This window comes from Bufo bufo, chromosome 2 (genome assembly GCF_905171765.1).
Source record: "Bufo bufo chromosome 2, aBufBuf1.1, whole genome shotgun sequence".
NCBI classification, from domain to species: domain Eukaryota; kingdom Metazoa; phylum Chordata; class Amphibia; order Anura; family Bufonidae; genus Bufo; species Bufo bufo.
In genome coordinates, this window is record NC_053390.1 from 739,689,520 (window position 1) to 739,709,926 (window position 20,407).

At 44.4% G+C, this 20,407-nt stretch overlaps 1 protein-coding gene across 1 annotated transcript in view; it reads right to left on the bottom strand.

Annotated features, from left to right (window-relative positions):
- UBE2K (ubiquitin conjugating enzyme E2 K) overlaps window positions 1-20,407 on the bottom strand; it is a 40,531-nt gene that overhangs the window by 13,954 nt on the left and 6,170 nt on the right. Inside the window, exon 2 of the mRNA XM_040418960.1 lies at window positions 10,486-10,579. Within this exon, the coding sequence (XP_040274894.1) occupies window positions 10,486-10,579 (94 nt within the window). The remainder of the gene's footprint in view (window positions 1-10,485; window positions 10,580-20,407) is intronic.

The following is a 20,407-nucleotide window of genomic DNA, read 5'->3' on the forward strand; positions in this document are numbered from 1 at the left end:
GGCTATAGAGCTGCGGACATGCACGGCTAGATCGCCGCTACCATGTCCGCAATATACCTTTTCCATAAAGCTGTGTGCTTTTATTTTGCATGCGCAGTGCCGGTATAGTGTTCCTTCCCTGTGCTGGCATCAGCCTCAGGGAAAGAACTGCGCATGCGCGAGATTACGGCAATCTATCGTTGATGAAAGGAGGAGATTTGGAGGACATAGGCGGTGCTGGGCTCCTTCACAGGCGGGCACGGCTGGGCACCAGGAAGGTTCGTACAGCCCCTTGGACACATACAAGACTAATTTACATATATATATATATATATATATAAAATCATTTTTTAAGCAAAATAAAAGCACACAGCTTTATGGGATAGGTATATTGCGGACATGCTAGCGGCGATCTAGCCGTGCATGTCCGCAGCTCTATAGCCCAAAACTTGGTGACAGAATCCCTTTAAGGTCTGAGTTAAGCAGGGCAATGGGCCTGTAATTTTGGCACTCGTGGGGGTCTTTCCCAGGTTTCGGAATCATCGTGAGATAAGAGTGAGACATTGGGGCAGGTACTGCGTTGCCAGCTAGAAAATGATTAAAAAGGGTTACTAAGTGAGGGATCTTTGATCTCTTGACCTCAAACACTCATTTAAACCCCATAGTCTTATAAGGTCAGCAGATTAGAGATAAGGCTTCATATGAGCTTCAGATGACAGGACTGAAGTGATACTCTGCAAACAGACTGATTTTTTTTTTTTAATCTCTGTATCTTGAAGCGATGAACATTTTTAATAAAGACCATTCGAAAAAATTATTTTAATTCAACCATAAAGAAATTGCCCTGAAGGTGTTCATAACCTTTAGGCTAGGGTACACCTACACTGCAACGCATTGCACAACTATTTGGATGTATTTTTGCCTGACTGTCATGTCGCAGCATGGTGCAGTGTGATACCAATTACTATCATTACAAAAAATATTTCGTGAGACAAATGTCACCATGTAACCCTAATCCTAAAAAGGGCTGTCTCACTTCAGCAAGTGGCTTTTATGATGTAGAGAAAGTTGAAACAAACCACTTCCTAATGTATTGTTATTGTCCATATTGCCTCCTTTGCTGGCTGGATTCATTTTTCCATCACATTATACACTGCTCGTTTCCATGGTTACGACCACCCTGCAATCCATCAGTGGTGGTCATGCTTGCACACTCTAGGAAAAAGCACCAGCCTTTCTGGTGGCTGGGACCATAGGAGCTGACATAAGCTGGTGCTTTTTCCTATAGTGTGCAAGCACGACCACCACTGATGGATTGCAGGGTGGTCGTAACCATGGAAACGAGCAGTGTATAATGTGGTGGAAAAATGAATCCAGCCATGCAATATGGACAATTAGTAAGTGCCTTGTATTAACTTTCTCTACATGATAAATGCCATTTGCTGAAGTGAGACAACCCTTTAAGGTTGCAAATGTCACACTACCAGTCACACCTCCTATGTGAATGTGGTCACACGTTTATCCAGCAGGCTTGGAAATCTGCTGACCGCCACGTTGTGTGACATTGCAATCTTATATCACATACCCATAAGTCACCATGTAGCAGTAGTCTAAAGCTGTGGAAAATGCTGTCATTAGTACAGTGAACCCTTTGAAGATTCTGGGTAGGTATTTTAGATATTACCTCTCATTTCAGGGAGGACTTTAGCTGCCAATTAGTTGCAATTTTAGTAGCTTGAGAATGAAATCCTTCATAAGACATTAAAGGGGTTTTCCCATCACATACAATGGAGGCTATTTTCGGCGGCCCCATAGAAATGAATGGAGGGCGGCTGCGCATGCGCAGTGCACCCTCTGTTCATTTCCCCTCTCAGTTCTCATTGTAGGTGTGGGTCCCAGAGGTGGGACCCGCACCTATGAGACAATGGGGAAATGAACGGAGGGCGAAGCTGCCCTCTATTCATTTCTATGGGGCCGCCGAAAATAGCAGAGCACTGGCTCAGCCATTTCCGTCTGCTCCATAGATATTAATGGGAGCAGGGGCAGCATGTGCGCGGTGCGCTCCCATTCACCTGTAGGGGAGCAGCGTTTGGGGGGGTCCTCCAGCCACAACTCTCCCCACTCCGTTCTCCTTGTAGGTGTGGGTCCCAGAGGTGGGACTCGCACCTATCAGACAATGGGGGCATAACCTAGCGATATGCCCCCATTGTCTGTGATGGGAATACCCCTTTAACAAGATACAGCCGGAGCAGTTAATCACAAGCAGTACATTTCTAGAAGCATGGCGCTGGTCTCAGCATCCTTATGCTGCCACATCACTCAGCGGGCATGTGAATGTACGGCATGTCATCACTGCAGGAAAACGAGGACCACCAGACACCACTGGAGTGTGGGGAATTCAACAGGTGAGTCAGGTGTGACATTTTATAATATTTCCTGCTGCCAGGTTCATTTATTAAAGGGGTTGTCCCACGAAAATATATCGTACCGTTTTCAAACCAGCACCTGAATACTTTTGTTGCACGTAATTTAAAAATTTTGTACAGCCACTGAGTTATTCAAGAAAACGTATCTGTAAAGCGCCATCTGCCGTTAGTTTTTTTTTTCTTATTTCTTTGTCCTGTTTACTGAGAAGGCCGCACATGCTCAGTTTCATTCTTCAGCTGCCTCCTGAGCTGTGACAGGGAGAAAATTGCATTTATTCTAGTTAAATTAAAATTAATTCACAGATTGCCACCATTTAAACATAGCCTTTATTCTAGTTAAATTGAAATTAGAATAACCCCCAGATACATAAAGAAAAAATAAATATAGTAACAAAAATATAAAAAAAAAAATAATAATAATAATAGATAGTGAAAAGAAGGGGAGTACTTTTGGGTAGGTGTACATCACAAGTATCACCAAGTGGTGTCTTGCAAAGTCATCAAATAGTCTTTAGATTGTTTAGAATAATGATGACCCAGGCCTAATGCGTTTCGCCCATTCAATCGCAGGGATCATCAGGGGACATCTTTTTGTTATTTGATAGGAGAGTATAAACAAATTATCTCTCTAATTCAAATAGTAATCATTAGGGCTGAAAGACTACAGATAAGACTAACCGCTAAAAGGATTGTATTTAAAGGAGGCAAAAACCGGATAATGCCAACTCTCAGTATAAATAACTAAGATGTCCGATACATCCCCCTCCTTATGTATATCAAATATGAGATTCATGTATAGGCAGAAAGCTTTTATCCATATTTATCTTTATATTCTTGTGCCCAATATCACATGCTGGGTTAGTAAATACACAGATGACTCTGTCCTTTTATACTTGCGTGCCCAATATCAGAATGGTTAGGAATGATAGGCTCAAAATCCTGAAGATAGTTAGCAGTGGCCGCCTCCTCAAAAGCAGGGGGTCCTCCAGGTAGACCTGGCGTCCACGGTGATATCTCGCGCCTGTAAGTGAGCGGGACGCTCCATTTATAGCACCCGCTCAAAGAAGGGCGTGTCACGTGACAGCTGCTAATCACCCGACCGATATACTGGTCACGTGAGCTGGGGCCCCGATCATATGAGAACTATGTCGGCTGAGGGATCCTGCCCATATAGTAAAGGAAAAAGGGGAGGGATAACCATAGGATATGCCAATTTGGCCTATACAGATAAATTAATTAATAAACAGTAGAGGGAGGGGAAAGGGAAAAAAGGAGATGAATAGGCATTGCCAATGCCAAAATGGTCCTACAAAAAGAGGAATATTCCTATGAAATGCAACATTGATGGTAGAAAAAATATATAATAAAAACAAATAAACCTTGATCGTGGGGTTATTCAAGTATAAAAGGACCGAGTCATCTGTGTATTTACTAACCCAACCCGATATTGGGCACATAAGAATAGAAAGATAAATATGGATAAAAGCTTTCTGCCTATACATGAATCTCATATCTGATATACATAAGGTGGGGATGTATCGGACATCTTAGTTATTTATACTGAGAGTTGGCATTATCCGGTTTTTGCCTCCTTTAAATACAATCCTTTTAGCGGTTAGTCTTATCTGTAGTCTTTCAGCCCTAATGATTACTATTTGAATTAGAGAGATAATTTGTTTATACTCTCCTATCAAATAACAAAAAGATGTCCCCTGATGATCCCTGCGATTGAATGGGCGAAACGCATTAGGCCTGGGTCATCATTATTCTAAACAATCTAAAGACTATTTGATGACTTTGCAAGACACCACTTGGTAATACTTGTGATGTATTTTAACCAAGGGTCCATTCACACGTCCGCAAAATGGGTCCGCATCCGTTCCGCAATTTTGAGGAACAGGTGCAGACCCATTCATTTTCAATGGGGCGGAATGTGCTCCGGACAAGAAAAGGCATTTTCTACGAGAGTGCCGGCGATGTGCGGTCCTCAAAATGCGGAACGCACGTTGGCGGTGTCCGTGTTTTGCGTGTGAATGGACCCCGTAAGGAGTTGATATGCTATCTTTGGTGGACGTTGTATTTTTGGAGGCTTAATACTTGATTTTTGTTTATTATTTTTGGTATTTATGGTAGCCTATTTGCCAACTTATATTAGTTGGCTCTATCCCTCTATCAGAACTATCCTAGGGGTCTATAGGAGGCTCCTGATACGGGATCGCCCCTATCAGGACGGACATTCTGTTTTGTAGGTAGGGTATTGAGTATAGGGTGAGACTTAAGGACAGAGTCCCAGAATATAACCAGTCTACACCTACGCAAAACTACTCCCCTTATTTTCACTATCTATTAATATTTTTTGATATTTTTGTTACTATTTTTTCTTTACGTATCTGGGGGTTATTTTAATTTAACTAGAATAAAGGCTATGTTTTAATGGTGGCAATCTGTAAATACTTGTTTGCTTAGGCCCCATTTTTGTGGACCATACCTTCTGGCAGGTTATTGTCTTAGCTTTGAAAAAAGGGAGAAAATTCCAGCAAAAAGGACACGCCCCGCTGAGCTACAGCAGAAAGGACACTCAACTTGAGCTCTCGGCTTGATGTAAATCTAGCAGAGCAATGAATGTGGAGATCTCTGGATCCATGTGAGGTACAGGGCTGGTTCTAGATATGTTAGAAAGCGATTGTAGTGTACTATATGATGTCTGGTTACAATAATCATTTTAAATTCTTAAGACAATTTCTTAACATGGAATCTGGCAGCAGTTTTTGCCATGCTAAACTGCTGAGAACATTACAAACATATCTTTTGTGGAGCTTTTAATAACAAGAGTAGTGAGAATATGAACTTTTATTCTGCTCCCCCAAGTGTGCAGGGCAGGTGATCACTGTGCTTCCTGCTCTGAGTAACAGCTGTAGGGGTCTCATGATTGGATGCTACAGCTGTCATTCAGAGACTCCGAGGGGGGTCTGTGAAGGAGCTCAATGCAGAGGACACTTCACAGTGAAGCATTTTTTTTTTTTTTTTTTTTTTAAAGACACCTCCTTTCTAGTGACTGACGTGGCCCCCAGCAGTCAAACATTTCTCACTCAGGATAGGGAATACGAGATTGGTGTTAAAAATCACTTTCAAGCTGAAGGAAAACTCCCAATAAACTTCCATAGTTACTGTCATAGGGATATTCTCATAGCGCCTTTATTCACTTATCCTGGAAATAACACAGGCCTGTAATGGCGAACCAGGGAGATCTGCCTCTCAATGGGAACACATGCGGGAATGACAACTACTTTCTGCAGCCAAAACTAGCTTTACTCTAATAAAGGTAATGAGGAGAGAACGGCCATTTGTCCACTGACCGTACAGGAGCAGAATGATCACAAATAACACGGCGACCCCGCACAAGACACGGCTGCCCCCAGCGCTCGTCATCTTATCCCTGCTTTACTTACACCAGTGGTCATACGAGCCACACACCTTATACAAGATTAAGCGCCATTCAATCTTCCTGTGATGACACCGGCTCTGATTTCAATGAATATGGATACATGACTATCACAACCCCAGCTCTGCCGAGTCAGAAGCACTGGACGACAGGCTCACAGATTTCACTATGGAGGAGGCTCTTGCAATCCAAATGCAAGGTTTGTAGGCAAGTCAACGTTCAGTTTAGGCCTCATGCACACCACTGAAGGCATTCTGTGGTCTTCAAACCATGTATCCACAAAACACGGATACCGGCCATGTGCATGCTACACTTTCCTAATAGAACTGCCTATTATTGTCTGCAAAACTAAGGTCATGTTCTACAGTCCTGATCAAAAGTTTAAGACCACTTGAAAAATGGCAAAAAATCATATTTAGCATGGCTGGATCTTAACAAGGTTCCAAGCAGAGCTTCAACATGCAACAAGAAGAAATGGGAGTGAGACAAAACATTTTTTGAGCATTCAATTAATTTTAAATAACGATTAAACTGAAACAGGCTGTTTTTCAGCTGATCAAAATTTTAGGACCACATGCCTTTAAAAGGCCAAATCTGTGCAAAGATGTGGATTCATTGTCATTTTCTGTCAGGTAGTCACACGTTGTGATGGCAAAGGCAAGAAAACTCTCCCTTTTTGAACATTGTCGGGTTGTTGAACTGCATAAGCAGGGTCTCTCACAGCGCGCCATCGCTGCTGAGGTGGGACGCAGTAAGACAGTCATTTGGAATTTCTTAAATGATCCTGAGGGTTATGGAACAAAAAAGTCAAGTGGAAGACCCAAAATAATTTCATCAGCACTGAGCCGGAGGATCCAATTGGCTGTCCGTCAAGACACTGGACGATCCTCGACCCAAATTAAGGCCCTTACTGGTGCTGACTGCAGCCCCATAACCATCAGACGGCATCTGAGAAAAAATTTAACCTTGATAGTCCTGATGGTTTCCAACGTTACTGGCATGACAAGCAGATCCCACCTGAGATGTTTTCTACGCGCCACAGTGGAGGGGGCGCCATAATGGTCTGGGGTGCTTTTTCCTTCAGTGGAACAATGGAGCTTCAGGAAGTGCAGGGGCGTCAAACGGCCGCTGGCTATGTCCAGATGTTGCAGAGAGCATTCTTCATGACTGAGGGCCCTCGTCTGTGTGGTAACCACTGGGTTTTTCAACAGGACAACGCTACAGTACACAATGCCCGCAGGACAAGGGACTTTTTCCAGGAGAATAACATCACTCTTTTGGCCCATCCTGTGTGTTCCCCTGATCTAAATCCAATTGAGAACCTTTGGGGATGGATGGCAAGGGAAGTTTACAAAAATGGACAACAGTTCCAGACAGTAGATGGCCTTCGTGCGGCCGTCTTCACCACTTGGAGAAATGTTCCCACTCACCTCATGGAAACGCTTGCATCAAGCATGCCGAAACTAATTTTTGAAGTGATAAACAATAACGGCGGAGCTACTCATTACTGAGTTCATGTTTGGAAGTTGGATTTCTGTTTTTTTTTTGGGGGGGGGGGGGTTAGTTTTTTTTTTTTGGAGGTGTGGTCCTAAACTTTTGATCAGCTGAAAAGCAGCCTGTTTCAGTTTATTTGTTGTTTTCATTAAATTGAATGCTCAAAAAATGTTTTGTCTCACTCCCATTTCTTCTTGTTGCATGTTGAAGCTCTGCTTGGAACCTTGTTAAGATCCAGCCATGCTAAATAGGATTTTTTGCCATTTTTCAAGTGGTCTTAAACCTTTGATCAGGACTGTATCATTTGAGGAAAGGCCCTATGGATGCGGACGATTTCCATGTGCTGTCCTAAAAATGAATGGATCGGTGTGCGATCCACCAAAAAAATGCAGATCAGATGCAAACAGTCTTGTGCACAAGGCCTGTTTCAAACGTGCGTGTCCTGTGCGGAAATCACACTCCGTGTGTGGCCGTGATTCTCAGTTATGGACACTGCTCGTTTCACAGGAGCGCACGGCGTTATGATGATTTATAATGCTGTGTGTCTCTGCATGACCTGTATCTACAGAATTATACTGACAGCATTTTGCCAGTGCAATTCAGTAGATGCAGACACACAGCATTATAAATCATTATAACGCAGTGCACTCCTGTGAAACGAGCAGAATCCATAACGGTGAATCACGCTCACACACACAGCGTGATTTCCACAAAGGACACGCTCATCAGAAAGAGGCCTTAATGTGAGCAAGGCCTATATATGTGAATGCCAAAAAATTAAATAAAAGTCCACTGTCTTAGGCTACTTTCACACTGGCGTTTCTGGGTCCGCTTGCGGGATCCGTTTCAGGGCTCTCACAAGCGGCCCAAAACAGATCAGTTCAGCCCCAATGCATTCTGAATGGATAAGGATCCGTTCAGAATGCATCAGTTTGGCTGTGTTTGGTCTCCGTTGCGTTTTTTTTTTAGACGGTCCCTAAAATGCAGCTTGCAGCATTTTGGTGACCGTCTGACAATGCTTAGCCAAACAGATCTGTCTCGTCTTCCAATGTAAGTCAACGGGGACGGATCCGTTTTTCACTGCCACAATATGGTGCAATTGAAAACGGATCCGTCCCCCCATTGACTTTCAATGTAAGTCAAGACGGATCCGTTTTGACTTGACTCTTTTTTTGAATGAATAATGCAAACGGATCCGTTCTGAACGATACAAGCATATGCATTATTGGTGCGGGTCCGTCTGTGCAGATACAAGACGGATCCGCAACAAACGCGAGTGTGAAAGTAACCTTAGAGGTGCTGTCTCATCATGACAACCCTTTTCTATGTTCTAATATAGCACATAAACAGTCCCCGCTCATGACAGCCCCTTAAAAGAGGTTTTCCAGGCCCATGAAAAATGAAATCAATAGATTATGGTGAAACATGAACAACTGCTGGAGGCCAAATAGCTTGGACTCCCACTGATCATAAGTATGGAGGTCACCGAGTCCCCTGTGTATGGAGAAAGCAGTGATGCACAAATCTGACCACTGCTCTAGTCACCTCTAATGGGCAGAGGGCAGGCTCATAGAAGCGAATGGACCGATGCTCACAGATGCGCAACACACAGGAAACCCAATTTTAGCAATCAGTAGGAGTATCAGCGGTTGGACCACCAGCGGCCATACATTTATGGCCTACAGTATCTTGTGCAACGTTGACAAAAAAAAATGTTAAAGGAAAAAAGTTTAAAAAAAATAAAAGTTTCATTTAACCTCTAGCCACTTAAAGAGGACCTTTCACCTGAAAATGCAAGTTAAACTAAAGATATACCCTTACTTGCCGGCCCCCGGTGGTGCTTTTTCAGTTGTTCATTTTGCACTCAGTGCCCCCGTTTGTCCGCGGTGCCCCCCGCAATATTTCCCGCCTTCTATGCTAATGAGCAATTCGGCTCAACTGGGCGGGCCTGCAAGAGTTCTCCCGGGCGTGTCTTTCTTCCCTGGTATGGAGCGCATCCAATCAGCGCGCTCCGCTCTTAGCCAGGGAGAAGAAGCTTCAGTTCTCGCGAGATTCTCGCGGCTCAGGATGGATGAAATCGCTCCAGGGAGCTTCTTCTCCCTGGCTAAGAGCGGAGCGCGCTGATTGGATGCGCTCCATGCCAGGGAGAAGAAAGACGCCCAGGGGAACTTTTGCAGGCCCGCCCAGTTGAGCCGAATGGCTCATTAGCATAGAAGGCGGGAAATATTGCGGGGGGCACCGCTGACAAACGGGGGCACTGAGTGCAAAATGAACAACTGAATAGACACCACCGGGGGGCGGCAAGTAAGGGTATATCTTTAGTTTAACTTGCATTTTCAGGTGAAAGGTCCTCTTTAAGTTGACATGCCATGTCGAAAAGATGTATCATCAATGAAATAAAAAACACAGATGGGCAATCGGGAGAGGATACATGTAAGGCCATGACAAGTTTTTCCACGTTGTTTAAGTACACCCACACGTGGAATAAATGCTGTGGATCCGCAGCAGTGACATTTCATGTGGAAAATCCAAAGCACTTACAGTGCAAGTAAAGAGGATACGATTTCAGAAATCTCAATCACTCGCTGCGGAGAAAACAGGACTGCAATGCAAAAACTGAAAGCAGCGGAAAAAAACTGCCATGTCGGCAGCAAACGTTCTGCTAAAATCATGGAATGTCAGGTGGTTATTTAGAAAGATCTGCTGCAGATGCCCTACGTGTGGCCATACCAAGAATTTATTCGTTTTCAATTAATGTATTGGGCAGGGCTGGAAAACCGCTTTAAGGTCAAGTTCACATGAGGAGAGTTTATTTTAATTTTTTTTTTTTAACAAAATAAGGAAAAAGACAACTGCGTGAACCTGGCCTTGGCAAGAGATCATGATACTCACACAGTACGTCAAATGGGTTTATCCTCCAGCTAGAAACCCTGGCTCCTCTCACCAATGCCCTACACATCAGGGATGCCCAACCTGCGGCCCTCCAGTTGTTGCAAAACTACAACTCCCAGCATGCCTGGTCAGCCTACAGCTATTGGCGCATGCTGGGAGTTGTAGTTTTCCAACAGCTGGAGGGCTGTAGGTTGAGCGTGCCTGCACTACATGAACACAGATCAGTGAGTACAACTAGGTAGATGGACTTACCTTCATACGGTGTGTCTGGGGGGCCAGCAATTTCGCCTCGCAGCTCCGAGAAGTTCTCATCTACTAGGTCTACTTTGATTTGGTTTTTGCTAGTCTTTAAAAGAGAAAAATAATACGTATAAAAACAAGGACTTATCCTGACAAAGTCAATATATAAATGGATATTCTTGGCCACTGCACACTTATTACACTGTAATAATCATCTGTGTAAAAGGTTCTTAAAGGGGTTATTCAACCTCAAGACAGGCCATCACTATCTGATCAGCAGAGGACATCCCACATGCCTACTGATCAGTACTGACTTACACTACTCCACCCATTGTGGACTATTATTCATACAGATGAGCAGTACCAGGTCCGTCCTCTGCAGAACAGCTGATCGGTCGGGTGAGGGTTGTCAGATAGTGATGGCTAACCTCCGGCACTCCAGCTGTGGTAAAACTACGACTACCAGCATCTTGGGAGTTGTAGTTTTACCACAGCTGGAGTGCCGGAGGTTAGCTATCACTTGACCTAAACTGAGGATAAGCATCACTTGTAAAGGGTTGGACAAAGCCCTTTAAAGCTATCCTTGGTAGAAATACATTTCTTGACAAAAATCACTTCAATCGACATAAAAACACACAGTAAAAAGGCAAAAATAGTATTAAAAAATAAAAAGTTTTATGACGGTATACATAAAATGGCTAAAACAAAGCATCTACTGCTCAAACACTGGAATTCACTCCCCTCCCTAAGGCTTATTGCACACGTGTGTGCTCCGTGGCCGTATTGCGGACCGCATTTGCGGATCCGCAATACACAGGCACCGTTCAGTGTGCATTCCGCATCACAGATGCGGACCCATTCACGTCAACGGGTCCGCAAATCCGGAGATGTGGAATGGTGCGGAACGGAAGCACTAGAACATGTCCTATCTTTTTGCGGAACAGCCAGATCGCGGACCCATTAAAGTGAATGGGTCTGCGATCCGCTGCGGCTGCCCCACGGTGGGCGTTCGTGCATTGCGGCCCGCAGCACGGCCACGGGGCGCACACGTTCGTGTGCAGGAGGCCTAAATACGGATGTTGGGGAGTACAGGCCACTTTCTACAGATGCAAAATGACCAAAGAGGAGCAGATTTTTTTTTAGCCGGCGGAAAGCTTGTAGGGTTTACCTACCGCAGAGCTCATTTGGGGGATCAATTTAATACTAATCCATCTTAAAACATAATAGGATGAAATCATCGTGAGGGGAAGTTCTGAAGTCCGTTTTGCCCTAATTTTCGCCAAATGTATGAAACGTCGCACATTGTTTGATAAGTTGGAAGCAACTTTGAGCTTAACACTTTTGTATGAAGATGTTACTCCAGGTTTGTCTCAACCCCTACTGCAGCGAGACGGCAACATTTTTTGCAAGATTTCAATAAAACTAAAGTTAAGATATTCCCTTTAAAGAGGACCCGTCCACCCTCATGATGTCCATTATATCAACCACCTGCATTGCCCATGTAATAATAATTCTGGAGCATCTATTCCTATGACTATGTTGTGCCATTTCAGTATTATTCCTGAAGAAATGGATGAAAGAACTGGTAGCAGTCTGCAACAAAGGTCCGTCTGGGATCATTACCAGTTGGGGTGTGTGTCCCTGCACAGTCTGACACAATCCAATCATTGCTGCCAGAGTCAGACTGATACACCTCCAAATGGGAACTCCCAGGCTGCTGGTAAAGGATCTGCATTGGGTCCACGTGTCATCCATATTCCACGGACACTGCTAGGCTTAAAATGGATTTCCAGAGCAGTGGTTTTCATAGACAATGATATGTGTAAAGGATCCTTAATCACGGAATATAATAGGGCATGCTTCCGTGGTATCACCACCAAACCATGTTCCATTGAAAACCACTGATGTGTAAATACACACATTAATGTCGGTGGGTACGTGAGAGGACCATTGAGGCCACGGACAGCACACGTCTGGATTTACTGACGTGTGAAAGAAAAGGTGCTCCAGAATGGTTTATTACATGGGGCATGCAAGTAGTTATTAAAACAGGCAAGTGAGGAGAGGAGACAGGTCCTCTTGTACCACGTATTCCCTATTCACAGGATAAGTGATCACTGGGGGTCAACCACAAGAACAGGGGTCCGTGTACCCACCGCTCCACTCACTTCTAGGGGATGGCCAAGTATAGTGCTCCAAAAATCCCTTATCCTGTGGAAAGGGGGAAAGGTTATTAGGGGCACAACCCCTTTAAATAGTCTCATTTGATAAATCTGGCATTCACCTAGTCAACCACACTCACTTTTTAAAAGTGGCAAAAGCAGAGTATCATCACAAAGTTGCTTGATAAATTCCACCAATGGCCTCCTTCACACAAGCGTATTCGCAGTCTGTATATGGCGCGTATTTTATGTACAGGAATCCGCTGGAGGTTAATGAATAGAGTTATTCACATGGGCGTACCATTTCCATCAGTATTTGAAATCCGCAGCATGCCCCTAGCTTTGTGCGTTTTGGCTTCATCAAAAATGCAGAAATGGAAGGAACAGACATGTAAATCCGGATGAATTACTGAAGCAATACTGATGAGAATCTGGATGGTATATCATCCGGAATCCGTGTGTGTATCCCTGAGGCGACTTTCACACTGGCGTTTTGAATTCAGTTTGTGAGATCCGTTTCAGGGATCTCACAAAGAGTTCAAAACAGATCCGTTAAAAATGCATCAGTTTGGCTCCGTTCCGCCTCCATTCCGCTCTGGATGCGGACACCAAAACGCAGCTTGCAGAGCCAAACGGATCCGTCCTGACTTACAATGTAAGTCAATGGGGACGGATCCGTTTTCACTGACACAATATGGTGCAGTTGAAAACGGATCCGTCCCCCATTGACTTTCAATGTAAGTCAGGACGGATCCGTTTTGACTTAGACTTTTTTTTTTTAAAGGGAACCTGTCACCGGGATTTTAGGTATAGAGCCGAGGACATGGGTTGCTAGATCGCCGCTAGCACATCCGCAATATCCAGTCCCCATAGCTCTGTGTGCTTTTATTGTGTAAAAAAAAAACAATTTGATACATATGCAAATTAACATAAAAGAGTCCTATCTTACTTGTGTGACCAGAGAAGAGTCATATTTTCAAGCTCTGACTCATCTCAGGTTAATTTTCATATGTATCAAATCGGTTTTTATACACAATAAAAGCACACAGAGCTATGGGGACTGGGTATTGCGGATGTGCTAGCGGCCATCTAGCAACCCATGTCCTCAGCTCTATACACAAAATCCCGGTGACAGGTTCCCTTTAAGACTAATGCAAACGGATCCGTTCTAAATGGATAAAAGAGTTTGCATTATAGGTGCAGATCCGTCAGCAGATACCAGACGGATCCGCACCTAACGCAGGTGTGAAAGTAGCCTGAGCCACAATACGGATGGACCTCGATACCCGCACGTGAAAGAGGCAGATATAGAAATCTAATGGTTCATCTACTGAAGACTGTGGCATGTAAAACACCTGATTCAAGAAGATGACTGATCCAGACGCTGGACGAGGCTGTGCAGGTCAGCGCAGCGCAGCACAGGCCTAAGGGATATGTATCATTACAGAACAAAGGCGATGAGCCAGAGTTCACGGGATTCTTGGGCTACAAGCCTAAAATAGCTGTTCCTGTAAGAAGACAGCTCTGGAGGATTGTAGGAGGCCTCTGTACACAGCCAGATTGGAAATTCTGATACTTCAGAAATATTACACACTATAGATCTGGGGGCACGAGACAAGACAGGTGAACCGGACTTTAAATCTGTGTACCATCCGAACGCATGATGAGAGTGATAGTCGCACATAAAATATAAATAATCACACTTGGAAGCTTTGGAGATGTCCTGACAGGTAACTAACGGGTATCTTCTCTGTGGATAGAAGTCCAGGAGGAGAGTCCTCTTCTGGATAAACTTGTATTAACTTACTATTACTGGGTGGGAGTGAAAAAAAAAAAAAAAGGGAAATCTAACAGACTTGTTATTATTTTTTTTTGCATTTTTAAAGTTTTATACCATACAGCATAAATACCATGTGACCTCTATTCTATGCTGCACAATGATGACAATACCAAATATGTATTTTTCACGTTTACTACGACTATTTATCAATTTGTTCTTAAAGAAAATTCTTTGTTTTTGCATCGCTGTATTCCAGGAGACATTTTGATTTTTCTGTCGCTGTAGCTGTCAGCTTTTTTTTTTTACATTTTTATTATATTAGTTTCATTTAACTTTATTTAGGGGTGGCTGATTTTTCAGAAAACGTTTGACATGCCGTTTTCACACCTACACGCCCGAATATTTCCAGATTATCCGGAGTTGGCCTTTCACACATGTAGCTATTGCCCCGGAGATGTTCCATGTCGGGTGCCTTCTCACTAAATGTTCCAGGTCTCTAGGCAAGGGGCAAAATCTTTAGGCACGGCCACTGTGATTTTGTGGAACACTTTTGTTTTCACACATGCGCTCACTTGGACAAAACCCGGATTTAGTACTAGAGCTCTGACGAGAAAAAGTCTGGGTAAAGTCCGGGACAGATATTGTGGATGCTTGCGTTCACACACACATCTCCTCCGGGTAAACTCCAGAAAACGTCTGGATTCCACTGTAAGGGCTCATGAACACCACCTTTTTTTTTTCTTTTACGTGTCTGTTCTGGTTTTTTTTGGCAGCTGGTATGTGGAATCATTCATTTCAATAGGGCCGCCAAAAAAACCCCACAATAATTACTTCATGAAATGTTCGCATGGCCATTCCGCATAAAAATAGAACATGTCCTATTATTGTCCACATTATGGACAAGGATAGTGCCGTTCTATTAGGGGCCAGATATTCCGATACGCAAAATGTGGAATGCATACGGCCTGTAACCGTGGTCTGCAGATCTGCAATTTGCGGACCGCAAAACATTCAGCGGTCGTGTGCAAGAGTCCCAAGTGTCAATGGGGCTTTAGAGACATATCAAAAGTTTTGATCTGTGGGGGTGTAAGTGCCGAGACCCTCACTGATTGCTAGAGTCCGTCTCGTTTCCGTCTCCAGCAGAAAGGAGAGACCACATGCTATGCGAATGCTTCTCTCTCCTCCTTCTAGTGATCAGAGGGGGTCTCAGCACACGGACCCCCACCGATCAAAAGTTTTCTGAAATCTCAGTGACCCTTTAAATTATTTTTTTAAATCCCTCTGGGAGCCTTCACAATTCTGATAGGCGGAAATAATGCTCTGGGCTCATGTGTATGAGGGGCAGGAGGCTGCCAGGAGGAGCAACAGAGACACAGCACAACACGGACAAAAGATGCTCCAGAACTGTTATTTTATAGAGACTACAAGGGTTTACAAAAATAGAGACATAGTAAATCAGACCGTAGGATATAGGTGCTCAATCCTAGGCGTACCCGTCGCCAATATATTATGTATGAACAGTAAAAATAGAAAAGATGGATGGCACACTAGTATCTGGTGTCGCAAGGATTAAAAATATCAATCATTTATTAGTAAAGTAAATTCTATCCCACAATAAATAATACTAGAATAGACTCCTACGTGGATAATAGTATTGTGAAGAATAGCGTAACTAGAACCACAGTGTTGGTAATACTAATAGACGCTAATGGTACTGGTGTGAACAGCAATCTCTGCACCTCTTGTATGAATTCAGAAAGGTGTCAGTGAACATAGCGATAAACATAGCCGTCTCTGGATGGCGGCAGTTCACAATAGCAATAATGATTCGATGGGTGGAACACAAATCAATCAATTCTCTAAAATTGGTCCGGACCAAGAGAGCGTAAAGAAAGAAGTATATTTCTAATAAAAGTGCAGGTGCAAAAAATAGAAAAGTTGAAAAAATGTAAAGCGCAGTCGCTGTATACAAGTTAAATTAATTAATAAATATTTAAGTTCATATATGTAGATAGATATCCTAGTCAGTTATGAAGGAGTTCTTGGAAATTAATATTGCTCAGCGAGCTGTCGGCTTTATCCTGTGTTCGATCCTCCTTTAGTATATAAACCGTGTTATATAATCACAGTCTGACATCCAGTATTGGCACACATTGCTCAAAGTGATGACATTCAGTGTTGAAACATGTAGTAATACTATGTTTCATACATTACCACTCGCTGATCTGTAGATGCTTACTCCCCTCCGTGATGTTCTTTCTCCTGTTAGCGGTCCGACTTGATTGTGAGTCCCGCTGTCCTGTTGGCGGTGTGGCTTAATCGCGAGTCCCGCTGCCCACGGTGTCCCACGTGGTGGATTGTTCAGGGTTCAGCTTTCCCTCTAGTTGATTAAGCAATAGGTGGGGGAGTAGTACTTTTTGAATATCTCAGATCGCTGTTCGGCTGATAGTGCATATGCTGCATACATATAACTTTCAGTCTCCGTTCATCATATATGGCGGGCTGGCTATCGTAGGGGGACTACTTCTCTATTTTTTGCACCTGCACTTTTATTAGAAATATACTTCTTTCTTTACGCTCTCTTGGTCCGGACCAATTTTAGAGAATTGATTGATTTGTGTTCCACCCATCGAATCATTATTACTATTGTGAACTGCCGCCATCCAGAGACGGCTATGTTTATCGCTATGTTCACGGACACCTTTCTAAATTCATACAAGAGGTGCAGAGATTGCTGTTCACACCAGTACCATTAGCGTCTATTAGTATTAGGCTACTTTCACCGCTTGTGAGCTCCGTTTGAAGGGTCTCACAAGCGGCCCCGAACGCATCCGTCCAGCCCCAATGCATTTTGAGTGGACGCGGATCCGCTCAGAATGCATCAGTCTGGCGGCGTTCAGCCTCCGCTCAGCAAGCGGACACCCGAACGCTGCTTGCAGCGTTCGGGTGTCCGCCTGGCCGTGCGGAGGCAAACGGATCCGTCCAGACTTACAATGTAAGTCAATGGGGACGGATCCGTTTGAAGTTGACACAATATGGCTCAATCTTCAAACGGATCCGTCCCCCATTGACTTTCAATGTAAAGTCTGGACGGATCCGTCTGAAGCTATTTTCACACTTAGAATTTTTTCTAAACTATAATGCAGACAGATCCATCTGAACGGATCCAAACGTCTGCATTATATGAGCGGATCCGTCTGTGCAGACAGCAGACAGATCCGCTCTGAACGCAAGTGTGAAAGTTACCTTACCAACACTGTGGTTCTAGTTACGCTATTCTTCACAATACTATCACCCACGTAGGAGTCTATACTAGTATTATTTATTATGGGATCGAATTTTTAAGAATTTTTCCTTTTTATGTAATTTGGTGTACTAATAAATGATTGATATTTTTAATCCTTGCGACACCAGATACTAGTGTGCCATCCTTACTGTTCACAGAGACATGTCAGGAGAAATGACCGCCCCTTGTAACTGCTGCGATTACATACACATTCATTCACAGAAGGGATGTTCAAGTAAAAAGAGAACTCAGACAGCCCCGTTCAGTGGTCTAAGACATTAACCCCTTTTCTCCCCTGCGCTATGGTCCTCCATGCTGCTGGCTGTTATTCCTGTGCGCACAGGTCACCACTGCAGCCAATCGCTGGCCACAGAAGAGATGTTCCATATACTGTGGAGGCCAGCGATTGGCTGTACAGTTACCTGTGTGCACAGAGCGTCACCGCTGCAGCCAGGAAGATGACATCAGTGTTTGGGAGGACAAGAGTTCAGCGCTGGAAGAAGCAGGAGAGAAAAGGGGCATCACATATTTTAGACCACTGACTGAGGGTGCCTGAGTTTTTATTAAATAACATAGCGGTTTTGGTCCAGCGACATTTGTGCCAGGTCAGGCAGCCGCAACATCTTGACGGAGATGTGAATGCGGCCTAAGCATCTGATTAGTGGGGGTCCAAGTGCTGGGGCCTCCGCTGCAGGCGGTACAGTGCCGGACCTGCTGCTCCATTCCTTCTGGGTAGAGGGAATGGTCGAGCGGTCAGACCCCACTGATCAGATAGGGGACAAGCTGATTCTGTTGCACGATGATACATGGCTATGGCTGACTTGGATAAAGGAGAACCATGGACCTTCTTGGTCTTCTTCAGACAAGCAATACCATGTATGATATTACTACTACCACACGTTTCTAACTATAATATCCTACAACACTGCCGTGGTCAGCGATCACTACCTCTGGTACAAGGCATAGTGCGAATAGGTCAGCGTTTCTGGAAAGGTTCCTGCTGACTCAGTTGCTGCCCTTTCACAAGAAGCCACTGCTTTGTAACGGCACCCCCGATGCAGGGGTCTTCCGTAGACAAAGCAGACGAAAGAAAAAGGTGATTTAACCCTTTTGCTCCCAGGACAATTTGCACACTTTTAGCATACACAAAATGAATGATAAAATATACAAAATAAACCTATTATACCAACATACACATACATTTTCAATCACTGTGAAAATGGCGCCCATCACGTCACACCCAGACGCCTTCATGCCATTTTGCCGTCACTTGCAGTTCTTCAACCTTCTACACACAGAATCAGGAAGTCAAACCTCAAACTAGTGCTGCACCCCAAATATTGCACCTATTTCATCCTCCGGTCATATAAAAGCTAAACTATGAGCTTAGCGTTACCTTCACGCGACCAGAAGTGTTTTGCAGTCCCCTAGGACATCAATATGGTCCAACTCCGGTGCCAGGAATACACCCCTCTGTCCGCTGGGCAGTGGATGGCGCTGTTCTCATTAACTTCAAAGGAAGCAGTGCTGTAGTTACCAGCAACACCCTACACAATGGACGGTGCGGGGTAATTCCAGTGCAGGCCTATTTTCTCCGGTGATGATGTTACACTGGTGCTCGCCTGATTTCTACTGTGATGTCACGATAATCCCAATCTGGGTGTTCTATGGTGCCTATCATCTGAATGGGACCTGCAAAAATCCATGTAGGTGCTGCAGAACAAAAATCTTTTTTGGAACAAATCTGCGGCGCGGGAATCCTTGCGTTTTCATCAAGCCGCAGCACGGCCTTCAACCGGTTCTGCATTTGGGGCAGTTGACAGGAGGGGCACTATGCAGAGTGAAACTGCATGAAATATTAAAAGAAAAGTTTCAAAAACTTGCTGTTGGAAAGCTTTCCTTCTCTCCTGAGCAGAGGTCTGGCTTGGAAGTGGCAGGAGGATGGAACTCCTTATGGCAAATGTGCCTTCGAGCAGGGATGGGCAAACCGCGGCTCTCCAGCTGTTGTAAAACTACCAGAGGAGAGCAGTGACGTCACCTGAAGGCTGGCAATTCTGCATATACACAAGTTCTTTGTATTTGCGGTTATTAAAAGGATTTTGTGATATTGACATGGAAAAGAAGGCATAACCATGCCAAAAAATGCATCGGCAAATAAATGAATATTTGGAAAGGCAGGGGCTACACGCCAACATGTGACATGCCGCAATTGCAGAAAATCCACCAGTGTTGGATTTCTGGTAACAGGCGACTTTGCCATCATAGTCCGCAACGCAAGCCGCGTGTAGTAAAACCACAGCTCTTATGTTCCTGGCCACACAAGTTTTCGGAGACTTCCTGTCTGTGTGCCACATGGCGCCGTGTAAAAGAGGTTGTTCACCCCCTGGGGCCCCACAGCGTGTAATCCATCACTGTCTGGCCGGCTCTGCAGGTCCCGGGTCTCCCTGTGACAAAGGTTACGTGACCGTTACAGCCAATGACTGGCCGCAGTGGTCATGTGTCACCCACGCATCCATGATGTGACCTGACGCATGGGTGACACATCACTGCTGCAGCCAGAAGACCCGACGCAGTGAGACCATGGACCTGCAGAACCGGTGGGGTAGTGATAGATCCGGAACCCAGCAGCGGGGCTCAGGTAGGTATGATTATCACTGCGTGTCAGGCCACACTGTAGAATGCATGAACGGTCCCTTTACATTTACC